At 47.8% G+C, this 18,829-nt stretch overlaps 1 protein-coding gene across 5 annotated transcripts in view; it reads left to right on the top strand.

The window, feature by feature from the left end:
- Nucleotides 1-18,829, top strand: part of PDE5A (phosphodiesterase 5A) — a 323,063-nt gene that overhangs the window by 145,652 nt on the left and 158,582 nt on the right. For all 5 annotated transcript variants that reach the window (XM_033938157.1, XM_033938176.1, XM_033938166.1 and 2 more), the window contains one exon: nt 236-325. In XM_033938157.1, the coding sequence (XP_033794048.1) occupies nt 236-325 (90 nt within the window). The remainder of the gene's footprint in view (nt 1-235; nt 326-18,829) is intronic.

Here is an 18,829-nt window from a genome sequence, read left to right as displayed (position 1 = left end):
TTATTGCCAAAGAATTTCTTATTTGCCTTCACTACAAATTGTAAGATTTTCTGCTTTGAATCCTCTGCAAAGAAGCAGGCTGTAAATATTTTAAATAAAAATACTATTAACTTGTTTGATATGTGACTATGGCATATTGTTAAGAGATTCTGTCTGAATATACAAATATAGAGGACTAGCCATAGTCTGTCTTTGATCTTTTGTGTGGCTCATCAGTGTTTAATTCTCTTATCAGGATCCCAGATTCAATGCAGAAGTGGATCATATCACAGGCTACAAGACACAGAGCATCCTATGTATGCCCATCAAAAATCAAAGGGAAGAGGTAAGGCTTAAAGAAATTTCAACACATTATACCATATTACACTTCTCCCTCCATATTCACTGTGAAGGGAGGAGTGTGTGGCGCAGCCTCAGCACCCTGGGGGTTGTGGGTTCAAACCCCGCGCTGCTCCTTGTGACCCTGGGCAAGTCACTCAGTCCTCCATAGCCCCAGGTACGTTAGATAGATTGTGAGCCCACCGGGACAGATAGGGAAAATGCTTGAGTACCTGATTGTAAAAAACCGCTTAGATAACCTTGATAGGCGGTATATAAACACCCAATAAACTTAAAAAAAAAAACTTTAAAAAATTAACAGAACCGCAAATAACTTTTTCATATGTTATTTGCTATTTTCTATTAAAAACCATCGTGAACACACTTCTCCCTCATTATTCGCGGGTGATACGGGCAGAGCCGGACCGCGAATGGCGAAAAACCGTGATTATCTGGCTCTGACCCACCCCCACCTCCCTGCCGCCTTCCCGGCCTTACCTGGTGGTCTAGAGGGCTTTCGGGGCAGGAGCGATCTTCCTACGCTCCTGCCCCGTGCAGATCGCCATGAGGAAATGGCTGCTGTGAGTTCCCGTAATCTCTCAAGACGACGACGAGAACTCCCTACAGCCATTTCCTCATGGCGATCTGCACGGGGCAGGAGCGTAGGAAGATCGCTCCTGCCCCGAAAGCCCTCTAGACCACCAGGTAAGGCCTGGAAGGCGGCAGGGAGGTAAAAAATATGGGGGTTTTTATTTTCCCCCTCCCCAGAAAAAAATTGCGATTATGTGAAATTGCGAGTGCAGAAACTGCGAATGGGTAGGGGGAAGTGTATAGTGAAACCGTGAATAACATGGTGGGAGACCCGGTCTGTTCCTGAAGGAGAGGCAAAACTCAGTGAAGAAAGTGCTGGGAATCAGCGATTTCTCTATGCAAGCTGATGTAATTTTGGGGGAGGAGCCAGCAAGCTAAAAACCGTGAATAATTCAAATGGTGAATGCTGAAACGGCGAATACGGAGGGAGAAGTGTATAGGAAATGACATTGGGAGTTCAGTTCAAACTTGGCTGTCAATGTATGACACCTACCTATCGTTTGAAACATTTTAATCTCTTGGACAAAATTCGTTTCACTCGTAGAATGTCTTTGTTCTCATTTCTAACTCTTAAAGGATGTTAATTCAAAAGATACCTTGAGAAAACGTTATCATTTCAGGCAGGTCTTTGGAATAAGAACATAAGAATTGCCACTGTTGGGTCAGACCAGTGGTCCATCCTGCCCAGCGGTCCGCTCACGCGATGGCCCCCAGGTCAAAGACCAGTGCTCTAAAAGAGTGAACAACCTGTCCTTTTCCACCAAGTCTATTCCCTTCAGTACCTTGAATGTTTCAATCAGGTCCCCTCTCAATCTCCTCTGTTCGAGGGAGAGGAGGCCCAGTTTCTCTAATCTTTCGCTGTACGGCAGTCCCTCCAACCCCTTAACCATCTTAATCGCTCTTCTCTACACCTTTTCAAGTAGTACCGTGTCTTTATCCCAGGACAAGCAGGCAGGTATTCTCACTAGTGGGTGATGTCATCCGACAGAGCCCCGACACGGACATCTTGAAAGCATGTCTTGCTTGAAGAAACTTAGAAGTTTCGAGATGCCCGCACCGCGCATGCGCCAGTGCCTTCCCGCCCGATGTACCGGGCGTGTCTCCTCAGTTCTTTTCTTTCCGCGGAGCTGAGAAGTTTGTACTTCATTCTGCGCTGACTGAAATTCAGTTTTTTGCCTTCTTTAACCCGCGTTTCTGTTTATTTCTTTGACTTTATTTCAATTTTACTTTATTTAAAAAAAAAAAAATAAAAATTAAAATTATTTCTTCCGGCGGTTCGGCCGGGCCGGCCTCGTGGCTGCGGCCTAGCGGCTTCGACCTTGCAACGTCGATTTTCCGGCCTATGTCCCGACCAATCACCGGTTTTAAAAAGTGCAGCAAGTGCCAGCGTGCGATTTCGCTGACGGACCCACACCGACGCTGCCTTCAGTGTCTTGGTCCGGAACACATTCCGAAATCGTGCCGGCCTTGTTCCACGCTCACTGCGCGCTCGTTTAAGCGGCGCTGCTTGCTCTGGGAGTCGATGTTCAAGATGGAGACTGCCAAGGACATCTCTGCTACTGCGGCTGTTGAGGTTTCGCCGGTCAGTTCGAAACCTGCATCGACGACTCCTGCATCGAGCATCGTGAAGCCTGCATCGTTCGCACCGGCTTCAGCATCGAGTTCAGCATCGGCGCCTGCCTCCGTCTCCTCGGTTCAGGTACCGCCTTCCACTGTCCCTCCTGTGGTCATCAAAGTGCCTAAAGCTAGCAAGCAGAAGCACTTGGCCACGAAGGAACGCGAAGACCGTGCAGGAGGACCCCCTTTCGGTGCGGATCCCTCCATATCGGCTTCGCTTCGTTCCCTGCTCGAAGCTCAGTTTGTCGAGCTTATGCGCACTATGGGACCCCGGCTTATCGCCAACATTCACGGTGAGCTTCCGACCCAGGTTTCAGAGGGCGGTCCGCCCCCTCCCCCTCCTCCTCGTCGTTCGATCTCTCTGCTCGACGAGGGGGATCGGCGGAGGGCGGCGGAATCCTCCAGGAGGGCTTCCCTTCCTGAAATGCCACCTTTGGAGCCCATCACACCTCCACGCCACCAGGGTGCTAGGGCAGCTCCTGATAATCGTAGTCCTGGGCATACTGCATCGCAGGAGGAGTTCTTCCGCACTCCATACCAGACCTGGGTGGCGCTGCGTGAATCCGCATCTCTGCCACCTCTACGATCCACTGCATCGAGCCCTATCCATTCCTTTGAGGCTTCAAAGGACCAATCGATGCATAGAAGATCTCGTTCTCCGTCCCGTCACCGGGAGGGGCATCGATCTCGACACTCTTCTCGACACTCCTCATGTCATTCGGAGGTGTCTCCGCAGAAGAAGATGCAGCGTTTGGGATACTCCTCGTCGGATGTGTCCCAGCCGGAGGGGCCGGAGTATGAGGAACCATCTACCTCCTATTCTCCCTGCCGTTCCCAGCTCTCCCTGGACACGGAGGCTTCCACGTCTTCTAGCCCGTCTCGTCGGCCGGCCTTGGCAGACCAACTGTCTTTCTCATCCTTTCTTCGACAGATGGCGGATGACTTGGATGTGACTTTGGACACTGGGTCTAAATATTCTAAAGAGTATTTGGACACCATGCATTTGCCTCACCCTCCAGCGGAGACACTTCGGCTTCCTCTACACAAGCTGCTGGACCAGACTTTCATGCGCTGTTTTGAGACACCGTATTCCTTACCTGCAGTTCCCAGTAAACTGGATGCTCGATACCGCATCGTTCACCACAAGGGGTTTGAGGGAGCTCAACTTTCTCATCAGTCCCTTCTAGTCGAGTCCTCTCTCAAACGTTCTCATCCCTCCCAAGTCTATGCTTCCGTTCCTCCGGGCAGAGAAGGGAGAACGATGGATAAGTTTGGTAGACGTATATATCAGAACTCGATGATGGCGACTCGAGTGCTCAACTACAACTTTTTCTTCTCTTCATACTTGGATTTTTTCTTGCCGGTGCTCCGCAAGTTCACTCCTTTCATCGATGCTCAGGCTCGTTTCCAGTTTGAAGAGGTGGTGGCGACCCTGTCCCAATTACGCCTTCAACTGATGCAATCCTCCTACGATGCCTTTGAGCTCTCGGCTCGAGCGGCGGCATGTTCGGTTGCCATGCGTCGTCTGGCATGGCTTCGAACCATCGATATGGATCCGAACCTCCAAGACAGACTTGCAAATGTACCTTGTGCAGGAGCGGATCTATTTGATGAGTCCATCGAAACTGTTACTAAAAAGCTGTCGGACCATGAAAAGTCTTTTCAGTCTATTCTACGTCCTAAACCGAAGCCTCAGCAGTCTCGTCCATCCAGACCGCCTCAAATTTACCAGCGGCGTTATCAACCGAGGCAGACTCCTCCTGCGAGACAGCCTGCGAAGAGACAGCCTCCGCAAAAGACTCAGCAGAAGCCTCAGATGCCGGCTGCACCCAAGGCTACTCAGCCTTTTTGACTCTCTTCCAGGGAGCATAACCGACGTTCTGTCTTCCACTGTTTTTCCCATAGGGGGTCGTCTCCATCATTTTTGTCATCGATGGGAGGCGATCACCACAGACCTTTGGGTCCTTACCATCGTAAGAGAGGGATACTCTCTTCATTTCCAACGGGTCCCCCCGGACCACCCTCCAAGAGAGTATCCTTCAAACTTAACGCAGACCGCTCTTCTTCTCCAGGAGGCCCAAGCTTTGCTTCGGCTTCGGGCCGTCGAGCCGGTCCCGTTAGATCAGCAAAACCAAGGGTTTTACTCCAGGTATTTCCTAGTTCCGAAGAAGACGGGCGATCTGCGGCCCATTTTGGACCTTCGAGTCCTCAACAAGTTTTTGGTCAAGGAGCGGTTACTTATGCTGACCCTTGCCTCTCTCTATCCCCTCCTCGAGCAGAACGATTGGTTATGCTCTCTGGACCTCAAGGAGGCCTACACTCACATCCCGATTCATCCGGCCTCCCGCAAGTTCCTCAGATTTCGGGTGGGACATCTACATCTGCAGTATCGAGTGCTTCCATTTGGCCTTTCCTCTTCGCCCAGAGTCTTCACGAAGTGTCTGGTGGTGGTGGCCGCGGCACTCCGGAACATGGGTCTTCAGGTGTTTCCATACCTCGACGACTGGCTCATCAAGGCCCCATCGGCCCCAGAGGTCATTTCGGCGACCTTGACCACGATTTGTTTTCTGCAGAACTTGGGCTTCGAGATCAACTTTCCCAAGTCACATCTTCAGCCCACCCAGACTCTCCCCTTCATCGGGGCGGTCCTGGATACCATCCAACTTCGAGCGTTCCTTCCTCCTCAGCGCATGGATGCTCTTCTTCTACTCTGCCAGTCGGTGTCTTCTCGCCCGTCCATCTCAGCGAGACACATGATGGTCCTCTTGGGTCACATGGCATCCACAGTTCATGTGACGCCTTTTGCCAGACTAAATCTCAGAATCCCTCAATGGACCTTGGCATCTCAGTGGACTCAGGTGTCCGACCCATTGTCCCGCCACATTGTAGTCACTCCTGCTCTAAGGCAGTCTCTTCTTTGGTGGATGACCTCTTCGAATCTATCCAGAGGTTTGCTGTTTCACTCTCCTCCCCACCAGAAGGTTCTCACGACCGATTCATCGAACTATGCATGGGGAGCTCATCTGGATGGTCTTCGCACTCAGGGGTTCTGGACCAGTGCGGAACGACTCCATCAAATCAATCTTCTGGAGCTCAGAGCCATCTTCAATGCTCTTCAGGCTTTTCAACATCTGCTTCACAACATGGTAGTCCTCATTCGCACCGACAATCAGGTCGCCATGTATTATGTAAACAAGCAAGGGGGCACGGGCTCGGCCTCCCTTTGCCAGGAAGCTCTTCGAGTCTGGGATTGGGCGGTCCGACACGACACCTTCCTCAGGGCTGTCTACATTCAGGGGAAGGACAATGTCTTGGCAGACAAATTGATCCGTCTTCTCCAACCTCACGAATGGACGCTCAATTCCAAACCCCTTCATCGGGTATTTGCACAATGGGGGACACCTCAGATAGATCTCTTTGCAGCCCCCCACAACTTCAAGCTGCCTCAGTTTTGCTCCAGGATCTACACTCCTCTCCGCCTCGAGGCAGACGCTTTTCTGCTGGATTGGGAGAATCGCTTCCTATATGCGTTTCCTCCTTTTCCTCTCATTCAGAAGACTCTGGTCAAGTTGAGATCAGACCATGCCACCATGATTCTAATTGCTCCTCGATGGCCCAGACAACCTTGGTTCTCCCTTCTACTTCAACTCAGCAGCAGGGAGCCCATACTTCTTCCAGTGTTTCCTTCACTTCTCACTCAACATCAAGGTTCACTACTTCATCCCAATCTGCAGTCCCTCCACCTGACAGCTTGGTTCCTTTCAACATAACTCCTCACCAGTTTTCTCAAGCAGTGAGGGAGGTTTTGGAGGCTTCCAGGAAGCCTGCTACTCGACAATGCTACTCCCAAAAATGGACTAGATTCTCCTCCTGGTGTATTTCCAATGCCACGGAACCTCAGCGAGCTTCCCTTTCTTCTGTATTGGACTACCTTTTACACCTATCTCAGTCTGGTCTCAAGTCTACCTCTATACGAGTCCACCTGAGTGCTATTGCGGCTTTCCATCAGCCTCTACAGGGGAAACCTTTGTCTGCTCATCCTGTGGTTTCCAGATTTATGAAAGGTCTTTTTCATGTCAACCCTTCTATCAAACCTCCTCCTGTGGTTTGGGATCTCAATGTTGTCCTGTCTCATCTCATGAAGCCTCCGTTTGAACCTCTCACCAAGGCTCCACTTAAGTATCTCACCTGGAAGGTGGTTTTTCTGGTGGCCCTCACGTCTGCTCGCCGCGTCAGTGAGCTTCAGGCCCTAGTGGCGGATCCACCGTTCACTGTATTCCATCATGACAAGGTGGTTCTTCGTACTCATCCGAAATTCCTGCCTAAAGTGGTCTCTGAATTTCACATCAACCAATCCATCGTGCTTCCAGTGTTCTTTCCAAAGCCTCATTCTCATCCTGGGGAAGCTGCTTTGCACACTCTGGACTGTAAACGTGCTTTAGCTTTCTACTTGGATCGCACAAAGCCTCACAGAACTGCTCCTCAACTTTTCGTCTCCTTTGATCCAAACAAGTTGGGACGACCTGTATCGAAGCGCACCATCTCTAACTGGATGGCGGCTTGTATCTCTTCCTGCTATGCCCAGGCTGGATTATCCCTTCCCTGTAAGGTCACAGCCCATAAGGTCAGAGCAATGGCAGCCTCTGTAGCCTTCCTCAGATCGACACCGATTGAGGAGATTTGTAAGGCTGCCACTTGGTCCTCGGTTCATACATTCACCTCTCATTATTGTCTGGACACTTTTTCCAGACGGGATGGACAGTTTGGCCAAACAGTGTTACAAAATTTATTCTCTTGAAATTGCCAACTCTCCCACCATCCCATTGGGGTTAGCTTGGAGGTCACCCACTAGTGAGAATACCTGCCTGCTTGTCCTGGGATAAAGCAATGTTACTTACTGTAACAGTTGTTATCCAGGGACAGCAGGCAGCTATTCTCACGTCCCACCCACCTCCCCTGGGTTGGCTTCTCAGGCTAGCTACCTGAACTGAGGAGACACGCCCGGTACATCGGGCGGGAAGGCACTGGCGCATGCGCGGTGCGGGCATCTCGAAACTTCTAAGTTTCTTCAAGCAAGACATGCTTTCAAGATGTCCGTGTCGGGGCTCTGTTGGATGACATCACCCACTAGTGAGAATAGCTGCCTGCTGTCCCTGGATAACAACTGTTACGGTAAGTAACATTGCTTTCTTCATGTACGGCGACCAGTGTACTCCAGCTGAGGGCGCACTATGGTCCGGTACAGCGGCATGATAACCTTCTCCGGTCTGTTCGTGATCCCCTTCTTTATCATTCCTAGAATTATCCCAGGACAAGCAGGCAGGTATTCTCACATATGGGTGACGTCATCGACGGAGCCTGGATGCGGACGCCTCACAAGCAGACTTGCTTGAAGAAACTCGATTTTTAAATTTTTTTTTATTGATTTTTCTTCATATAACAACAAATGTATCATAAAGATTCATACAATTATCTTAAGTATACACTTGATATATCTATAACATATTGTACATAGAATATATCTTATATAATCCTTATTATAATTAGACATCATATGAAAATTTTTAATCATGTTATCAACTGTTATTCAATTATGAATCCCTTTCCCTCCCCTTATTTTGTTAATTGTACACAATATAACAACTATTATAATAATTTATTTATGTATTTATTATAAAGAGAATAAACCAACCCCCCCCCCCTCCTTTATCCAGTATCTTATTATGGGAAAAATTTTATCAATCCTTACAAAAATCTGTTAATGGTCCCCAAATCTTTTTAAACTTATCGATATAACCTTGAAGAAACTCGAAGTTTCGAGTCGCCCGCACCGTGAGAATAGCTGTCTGCTGTCCCAGTTACGGTAAATAACTGTGCTTTCTGTTCACCCTTTTTGCCGCCGCAGTGCATTGTGCAGACGGCTTCATCGACTTGTCAACCAGAACTCCCAAGTCTCTTTCCTGGGGGGTCTCTCCAAGTACCGCCCCGGACATTCTGTATTCGTGCATGAGATTTTTGTTACCGACATGCATCACTTTACACTTATCCATGTTGAGCCTCATTTGCCATGTCGATGCCCATTCCTCGAGCTTGATTATGTCACGTTGCAGATCTTCGCAATCCCCCTGTGTCTTCACTACTCTGAATAACTTCGTATCGTCCGCAAACTTAATCACCTCACTTGTCGTACCTATGTCCAGATCGTTTATAAAGATGTTGAACAGCACCTTAAGTGATTGACTTTTGAACTCACTTTTCTGTCAAACATTTAGAAGATTGTTGAAGACTCATTTATTTGACAAGTTTGTTTAAATTTCAGTGACTAACAATCTTTACTATTGTCTGATGTTAATTTCACATTGTGTATGGTAACGTAATCTCGTTGCATATTATGCAGCTTCTCTTTGATGTAAACCACCCTGAACTGCAAGGTAAGGCGGGATATAAATAAAGCTGTTATTATTATTGTATGCTGGTAAATAAAGAGTAACTGTATCAACTAGATGCTTCCATTTACATCCACTTTGCATATATGATCATATGGAATACTAGCAAACGCGGCAGGACTGAGAGCAATGTAATAGCAGTGTCTTAATGCATAAGAACATAAGAAACGCCTTCACCGGATCAGACTCGCGGTGGCCCATTTAGGTACTCCTTTTTGGAGACCCGGATTTACAGTATCCCTCAATATGATATGCAAGAAGGTGTGCGTCCAACCTGCGCTTGAATCCCAGTACAGTAGTCTCCTCCACAACCTCCTCCGGGAGCGCATTCCAAGCACCCACCACGCGCTGTGTGAAACAAAACTTCCTGACATTTGTCCTGAACCTGCTGCCACTCAGTTTCAGGCTATGACCTCTTGTCCGTGTCACCTCTGAATATTTCAGCAATGCTGCCTCTTGGTCTATCTTATCAAATCCTTTTAATATTTTAAAAGTCTCCATCAAATCCCCTCTCAGTCTTCTCTTCTCGAGGGTAAACAATCCCAGTTTCCTGAGTCGTTCTTTATAGCTCAAATGCTCCATTCCTTTGACAAGTTTCGTGGCTCGCCTCTGCACTTTCTCCAACAGAGTTATATGCAGAGGGGGTTTACACCCATGTGTGCCTCCCACTTACGTGTGTAACTTGCAGAATTCAAACTGGAAAACTCAACACCCAAAATACAATCTGAAAAAGTTTTAGGGAAAATGGTGTTTAGAAGAAAGTAAAGGCCCCACTAATACAATTCTGTAAGATATACTTTTAAATTTTTATTTTGTGTGGGAGACCTCAGGATGGATTGGTAAGTCAGGTCAGTGCAGAACGCTCAACGCTTCAACCCTTGTTTGAGCGAAAGCCCACTTTTGTGTGATAATAAATTAGTGTAAACCACACCACATTAAGTGTGAAAAAGGCACGCAGCCCTGAAAATGATTAAGGTTAACTCAGCTCCAGGTGGTCCTGCCGCGTTAGCAGTATTTGATCTATCTGCTTGTCTTTTTACAGCTTCAGCAATTCTTTCAATAATGGCAGTTCACAGCGGTTCTACTGAATTTCACTTTCGGATCACAGATCCTTCATCAGGATTGCTGAAGCTGGAAAAAGACAAATACTGCTAACGCGGCAGGACCACCTGGAGCTGAGTTAGCCTTAATCATTTTCAGGGCTGTGTTCGAGATCGTATGTGCCTTTGTCACACTTAGTGTGGTGTGGTTTGCACTCATTTATTATCACACAAAAGTGAGTTGATTCTATGATGGTGTGATGTATTGAGCTTTCGCTCAAACAAGGTTTGAAGCATTGAGCGCTTTGTGCTGACCTGACTTACCAATCCACCCTGAGATCTCCCGCAACCCAACTTCCCCGCTTTTCCTCTGGATTTTCTAGCCCTACCGGCCCCCTCCTGGGCTATCATCCCTTGAGCCTCTGTTTGATCCCCCTCGCCTTGTGGCACCTCTATATTGCCCTCAGCTTTTGCCCTCGTGCCACATTAAGTATGAAAAAGGCACGCAGCCCTGAAAATGATTTGATCTATCTGCTTGTCTTTTTACAGCTTCAGCAATTCTTTCAATAATGGCAGTTCACAGCGGTTCTACTGGTATTTAGAAGAAAGTATAGGTCCCACTAATACAATTCTGTAACATATAAATTTTTATTTTGTGCGAGACTCTTGAATAACCAAATAGCAATGATCCATCAAGCCCAGTACCCGTTCTTTCTCCTTTGGTGATGAATACTCTTGTATCATGCTATGTTTTGGGCTTTGAATGGCCAGTGCATTGCAATCCTTCTACACCAGGGGTGTCAAACTCAGGCCCGCGGGCCAAATTTGGCCCCCAGAGTAGTTAGATTTGGCCTGCAATTTGGCCCTCTGTTCCCTCCTTCCATCCCAGCTTTCCGGTCTCACCTTCAAAGCAGCCTGCAGAGGATCACTGGTCGGCTGTAGCGAATCTAGCAGGCTGCCGTCGACCGCCACAGCACGTTCCCTCTGCCGCGGTCCTGTACATCAGAGGAGGGGCGGGACTGCAGCAGAGGGAATGTGCTGCGGAGGCTGACGGCAGCCTGCTAGGTTCGCTACAGCACCGGCGATCCTCTGCAGGCTGCTTTGAAGGTGAGACTGGGAAGCCAAACTTCTTGAAACCCACATAAGCAAACAACTAACAGCATACATAGAGCAACATTCATGCCTTCATCAGACACAATTTGGTTTCAGACAACAGCACAGCATGGAACTCCTCATCCTGATCTTAATAACCAAAATCAAACAACTGCTAAGTACAGGCCGCCAGGCCATTCTCCTTCAATTCGACATATCTGCAGCATTTGACTCTGTTGATCATCAACTACTCCTAACAAAACATTCTGAGATAGGGCAACAGATACGGTACTGCGCTGGTTCACAGACTTCCTCATGATCAGAGAATACACTGTCAAAAAAGAGGGCGTTTACTCCAACACCTGGAGGGCCGTCTGTGGAGTTCCGCAGGGATCACCGCTTTCACCTATTCATGAGCTGTCTCGGAGACATCCAACTTGAAGATGAGAGCATAATGTTATATGCAGATGATATCTTACTCCTCATTCCGGTTGCAGAAAATCATGCTAACACCTTCAAGAAAATCTGTGATAATGTAGAGAAAATCCAAACATGGGCAACCACTCAGAAACTGAAACTAAACGCCACCAAAATCAAAGTCCTCTTTTTCCATAATATCCAACAAACAGTGCCAACAAGCATCGTGCTCCAATCGGGCAGCATACTTACTGTTGAAAAAACCTCTAAAATACTAGGCTGTATACTAGATTCCACACTATCCATGGAACCTCAAGAAGCCCATCTTTGAAAGAAAACCCTCTTCACCATGAAACAACTAAGACTCATCAGGCCATACGTCCACCAGTATCACTTTGCCATCATAGTCCAGATGATGATTCTATGCCAACTGGAATACTGCAACTCCACCTACCTGGGAATCAACACCACCCTCTCCTACAAAATGCAACTCATTCAAAACACTGCAGTAAGACTCATCTTCGGTCTGAAAAAATACGACTCCATCTCAACCTACCGCAAACAACCCCATTAGCTACCCATCACAGCTCGTATAAAATTCAAAATTGCCAGCATCATACATCGCATCATCTATGGCAGGAGTGTCCAACCTTTTGGCTTCACTGGGCCGCATTGGCCGAAAAAAATGTTTCTGGGGCAGCACAAACGTGCAAACGCTGCAGTAAGACACAGGAGGGAGCCAGCAAGACAGTAAACACCCAGGGGCAGCAGAGGAAAACACTGCATCACCCTCGACTGGGGCCACACAAAATACTTCACTGGGCCGCAGGTTGAACACCCCTGATCTATGGCAACTCGGCAGTCCCGCTCATCAAACTTTTAACTGACGCATGGCACAGCTCATGCAGAATTCTCAAAAGGATCCAACTGAGCCTCCCCTTGACAAAAAATCTCAAGTACAAAAGAATCTTCCAATCCATGTTCACCTTCCTTGGAGTCACAATCTGGAACAACCTCACAGAGACTATAAGAACGGAAACCAACCATACCCAATTCCGAAAGAAACTGAAAACTTCACTCTTTGACAGTTAATCTCCCTAATATCTTCTTAAGCATCTGACTCTATTTAACTCGCCTAAGTTTTAAATTTCCTGTCCCTTCTTCATCCCTTCTCTCCTTCCTTCTACCCTGACCCTTCACTTCCTTAAGTCGCCTAGATCTTGTATAGGTTTGTGCGACTCACAAATACTAGATTAGATTAGATTAGGACACGGAAGGTGAGTCCTGTTGTAAAGAAGGGAGAAAACATGCAGGCATTCAGGGGGTGGCGGTGGGGGGCCCTGGTGTAGAAGTACATGGAGGGAGGGAAGGAGAGGTCCAAACATGTGCATATGCTGGTCTGAGGGGGGAGAAGAAATAATGGGTCTAAAAACAGAGGAGAGGGAGAGAGATGGTAGACAATGGGATGGCGAGAGGGAAGGAACAGAAAGGGAGAGAAGTTGGACACAAGGGATGGTGTGGAAGGGGGGAGAGGGATACTGGATAGAAGGGTAGTTGAAAAGAGAAAGGGAGAGTTGGTGGACCCTGGGGTGGTGGGGAAGGAGGGAGAAATGCTGGATGAAAGGGTAGTTGAGAAAAGGAGAGATGGTGGAGCTGGGGAAGGTGGGGTCTATATTTGTAGCTGCGGGGGATGGAGATGAAAAAAAAGGAAAGATGCCAGACCTCTGAGGGAGGGAAGGGAAACGGAAGGAGAGGACAGAGATGGAAGATGGATGGTTAGCACAGAGAAAGAAGAAAATGACAAATGGTAGGAGACCCTGGCAAGCGAGTTATCAGAAGACAACCAGAGCCTGGGACCAACATGATTTGAATAATGACCAGACACCAAAAAGTAGGAAAAATAATTTTGTTTTCTGTTTTGTGATTACAATATGTCAGATTTGAAATGTGTATCCTGCCAGAGCTGGTGCTAGACAGCAAGCGTGAACTAGGACCTAAAAGAGAGGAAAAGTCTTTATTTATTTTGTTTACATCACAGAGCTGGCATGGGGTTAGAGAGGTTGGAACCCTAGACTTCTACTAAGACTAAGGGGTCCTTTTGTTAAGGTGCGCTAAATCGGTTAGCGTACCTTAATAAAAGGACCCCAAAGTATCTTAATAAAAAATTAGCCTATGTTTTAGATTTCGGCCCCTCATGTGATTAAGTTTGACACCCTTGTTCTACACCATTGTACTCACCTGCATCTTTGCTTTATGGCAGTGCAGTAGGTAGAGATGTAGTCTAGGTAGGATCGTGGGGTTTTGCTACGGTGACGGCTCAGTTGCCTTATGATAACTGCTTGTTTTCATTTTGTTTTTTTGGGTTTGTGGAACCAAAAATGGTCAATAAATTGTAATGGGGTTAGGAGAAGAAAAAATCATCATTTTTTAAATAAGTTTTGCCACCTGTGTTTGTCTTGGACTTTGGACTCCTCTTTCACTCTGCAGTAACGTAGCAACAGAGAATGTGAGGACAGATAAGGGCTGCAGGGCACATCTAGTCTCGCTCCAATTTATTTCCTCTTATAGTGCCAGGGACTTGATTTCATCACAGATGTTCCCATGAAAGAACATGGCTTTCAAATCCTTCTTTATAAACCATAATGAACATAGAAACATAGAAGATGACGGCAGAAAAGGGCTCCAGCCCATCAAGTCTGCCCACTCTGCTTACCCACCCCCTGTCTATGCCCTAATGACCCAATTTCCTTATCTTGACCCTCGTAGGGATCCCACATGGGTATCCCATTTATTCTTAAAGTCTGGCACGCTGTCTGCCTCGATCACCTGCACTGGAAGCTTGTTCCAATGATCAACCACTCTCTCTGTGAAGAAATACTTTCTGGTGTCGCCATGAAATTTTCCGCCCCTGAGTTTGAGCGGGTGCCCTCTTGTGGCCGAGGGTCCCTTGAGAAAGAAAATATCATCTTCCACTTCGACACGTCCCGTGAGGTACTTAAATGTTTCGATCATGTCTCCCCTCTCCCTACGTTCCTTGAGAGAGTAGAGCTGCAATTTGTTCAGTCTCTCTTCGTACGAGAGACCCTTGAGCCCCGAGATCATCCTGGTGGCCGTCCGCTGAAACGATTCAATTCTGCACACATCTTTACTGCAATGTGGCCTCCAGAATTGCACACAGTACTCCAGATGAGGTCTCACCATGGCCCTGTACAACGGCATTATGACTTCAGGCTTTCGGCTGACAAAACTTCTGTTGATACAACCCAATATCTGCCTTGCCTTAGATGAAGCCTTCTCCACTTGATTGGCAGTTTTCATGTCTGCTCTGATGATTACTCCTAAATCTCGTTCTGCTGAAGTCCTAGTTAAAGTTTCTCCGTTCAAGAAGTACGTGCAGAGGTGTCGAACTGTTACAGGTGCCACTTTTTTGATGTTTTATAACCCTTTTTTACTAAAGGTGTACACTTCTCCCTCAATATTCGCGCGGGTTAGGGGCAGGGGCAGAGCCAGCCCCCCAGTATTAAAAAACTGTGAATAATATTCGGGCTGGTCCTGACCCTTCCCCCGGAATCACGGACCTTACCTTAATAATAATAACAGTTTATATACCGCAGGATCGTGAAGTTCTATGCGGTTTACATTGATTAAAAATGTTACAGATTGAGTAGAACTAACAGAGTTAAAGTCTAGAGATCAGTTATTTTGGGAAAGATTGTGCAAATCAGTTACCTAAGTACTTCAGGAACAGGTATGTTTTTAGGTGTCTCCTAAATTCCCCATAAGTATTCGCAAGCATGAGTAATTGTTTCAGATCTTTACCCCATAATGCTGCCTGATATGAGAAAAGATGTTGATGATATCTTTTAAATTTGCATCCTAACCGGTGGAGAAACAAAATTCAAGTTTGAGCTTCTCTTATGTCAATTGGTTGAAAAAGAGAAAAAGGTCAGTTGTATATTTGGGGGCTAGACCGAATAGTACCTTGAAGCAAAAACATCCAAACTGAAACTTCACACGTGCCCCCGTCGGCAGCCAATGCAGGAGTCCATGTCTTCAGTTTATAAAAAGCAAAGTCAGATCAGTGTCATCCAGTATTATGTATTTATCCTAGGACAAGCAGGCAGCCTATTCTCACATATGGGTGAAGTCATCCACGGAGCCCCGATGCGGACAGCATCACAAGCATACTTGCTTGTAGAAACTTCAGAAGTTTCAAGTCAGCCTCACCGTAAATGCGCGAGTGCCTTCCCGCCCAGCACAGCTAAAATTTAATGCTAAGAAATGCAAGGTCATGCATTTGGGCTGCAAAACCCCGAAGGAACGATACAGTTTAAGGGATGAAGAGCTTATCCCAGGACAAGCAGGCAGCATATTCTTGACTGATGGGTGACGGCACCGACGGAGCCCCGGTACGGACAATTTTAAAGTGATTGCACTCTAAGAACTTGGAAAGTTCTAGTAGGCCGCACCACGCACGCGCGAGTACCTTCCCGCCCGACAGAGGCGCGCGGTCTCCAGTTTCTTAGGTTCCGCGGAGCTAAGAAGACGCACTTTTCAACGGCTGTTGAAAACTTTTTCCCTCATTCGCCTTCCCGCTCGCGTAAACCTCTACGGAAATTGTATTTCCTTCTTTCTTTTATTATTTTTCTTCTTTAAAAAAAAAAAAAAAAAGAATTTCTTTTTCCTTTCTTTTTTCGGGTTTGTCCCAGCAGGGCCTGCTGCCACCATCGAGGCCTCGGCCTTCGATTTGGCAGAAGCCGTTTTTACGTTCATGCCCCCCCAACCCGGTTTTAAGAAGTGCCAGCGGTGCGCACGGACCATTTCTCTCACCGACCCGCATAACTGGTGCTTACAGTGCCTGGGTCCTGACCATCGGGCGGCCACCTGTACCCGCTGTGCCACTTTAAAAAAGAGAACCTTAAAAAACCGTCAGATCCAGCAGCGGTTATTGTTTGGTACCGATATGTCGGATTCTGCGGCACCGGCCCTGACTTCGGCCCCGTCGCAGTCGGCACCTACCTCGTTGACACCGCGCCGGTGTCGCATCCTCCAGGTAAGCCGGCTAAGAAGCCTTCCCCGCTGGAGCGTCCTCCGGTCTCAGTAGCAGCGAGCCCAGTCCTGCCGACCTTGAGGCGCCCGCGGAAGCGCTCCACACCGATTGAGGTGAGCCCCTCGACCTCGGGTTCGTCCTCTTCGGAATGTCGAGCGGCACCAAAGGTACCGCAGAAGAAAAAAGCGGTACCGGTGCCTTCACTGGACGAGCGAATTGCCGCCGTCCTGCAGGTGCAGCTCAAGGAGCAATTGCAGCAGCTCCTTCCTGCTCTTTTGAAACCGAGCCTTCCAGTCCCGGTCCGGTCTGAGCCACCGGTACCGACAGTGGAGCAGCCTCTTTTATCTGCATCCACTCTGTCGGTACCGGTACATTCTGCTTCATCGGTATCCATGCCGATCTTAGCGTTGGAACCGAGGTCCTTACATCAGGCTGTGCAAACTTCGGCACCGACACAGCCCTTAACATCTCCCGGTACCGCTTCTCTAAGGTCAGGTAAGTCGACACGCAAGACTCAACACCTGGACCCTTCCACACCGGAGTCCCGGGATCGCAGCTTCCAAGTGAGGGACCCTGATCTGTGGGGTGACTCCGAAGAGCCTCTTCTCTCTGAGGGGGAATGTTCATCGGCTGACGAGGATCCTTCTGTTTTAGATCCGTCCTCTAAGCCTGATGCATCCTCTTTCACCTCATTTCTGAAAGAGATGTGTGACTCTCTCTCTATTCCCTTGGAGGCTGAGTCCAAAAAATCCAAGGCGTTTCTTGATGCACTGGATTTTGACAAGCCTCCAAGGGAATTTCTAAAATTGCCTCTCCATGATATATTAAGAGAGACTTTTTACAAAACTTTTTAACCATCCCAGGAGCCCCTCGCAAACTGGACTCCTTATACAAGGTCATCCCCATTCCTGGCTTTGACAAACCACAACTCCCTCATGAGTCTCTCTTGGTGGAATCCACTTTAAAGAAATCCACGGGAGCTAGTGTATATGCCTCGGTCCCTCCTGGCAGAGAAGGTAAGGCCATGGATAAATTTGGCAAAAGGTTGTATCAGAATGCGATGCTAGCTAATAGATCAGGGAATTATGCTTTTCATTTCTCATTCTATCTAAAGCATCTCATTCAAAATCTGACTGCTTTTGAGAAATACCTCCCTGACTACAAAAGATCTGCCTTTCGCCAAACTTCTTCATCCCTTTTACAACTACGCAAATTCATGGTCAGGTCAATCTATGACACATTTGAGCTGACCTCTCGAGCCACGGCCATGTCGGTGGCCATGCGTCGTCTGGCATGGCTCAGGGTTTCAGAACTTGATGTCAACCATCAAGACCGACTGGCTAATGTGCCTTGCCTGGGTGATGAGCTCTTTGGAGAATCCATGGACTCCACTACCCAAAAGCTCTCAGCTCATGAGACTAGGTGGGATACTCTCCTCAAAACAAAAAAGAAGATCCCACCTACCAGGCCTTTTCGGCAGCAATCGGCCTACCAACGCCGCTATGTGGCTCGTCCTTTGCCACCGGCCCCTCAGCAACCTAGGCGCCAACGACAACAACAGAGGCAAAACCCTAGACCAGCACAACAACAACAACAGGTGAAGCCTCCTCCTCCACAAAAGTTGTCCCAACCCTTTTGACTTGGTTCTCCAGGACTTAGCCAGTATTGTACCATCTGCCCATCTTCCACAACCCATAGGAGGACGCCTTGCTCATTACATAAGCCGTTGGGAAATCATCACCTCGGATCAATGGGTCCTCAACATCATCCGCCACGGCTATTCTCTCAACTTTTAGACTCTTCCTACCCAAGGTCTGCCAAAAGAGTCTGCTTTGAACACTCCGCAGTCTTTCCTCCTTCTTCAGGAGGTTCAATCCCTCCTCCTTCTGAACGCCATAGAGGAAGTTCCTCTAGATCAGCAGGGACAGGGATTCTACTCCCGTTATTTTCTAGTCCCCAAAAAAACAGGAGATCTCAGACCCATCCTAGATCTTCGCGATCTCAACAAATGCTTGGTCAAAGAAAAATTCAGGATGCTTTCTCTGGCCACTCTTTACCCTCTTCTCAATCAAGGCGACTGGCTATGTTCCCTCGATCTCAAAGAGGCATATACTCACATCCCGATCAATCTGGCCTCCAGACAGTACCTCCGCTTCATGATCAATCATTGTCATTACCAATACAAGGTGCTGCCCTTCGGTCTTGCCTCCTCTCCAAGAGTGTTCACCAAATGTCTGATTGTGGTGGCTGCCTACCTA

The sequence above is a fragment of the Geotrypetes seraphini genome, chromosome 1 (genome assembly GCF_902459505.1).
Source record: "Geotrypetes seraphini chromosome 1, aGeoSer1.1, whole genome shotgun sequence".
In the NCBI taxonomy this organism is placed as follows: domain Eukaryota; kingdom Metazoa; phylum Chordata; class Amphibia; order Gymnophiona; family Dermophiidae; genus Geotrypetes; species Geotrypetes seraphini.
This window is presented reverse-complemented; position numbering and strand designations above follow the sequence as displayed.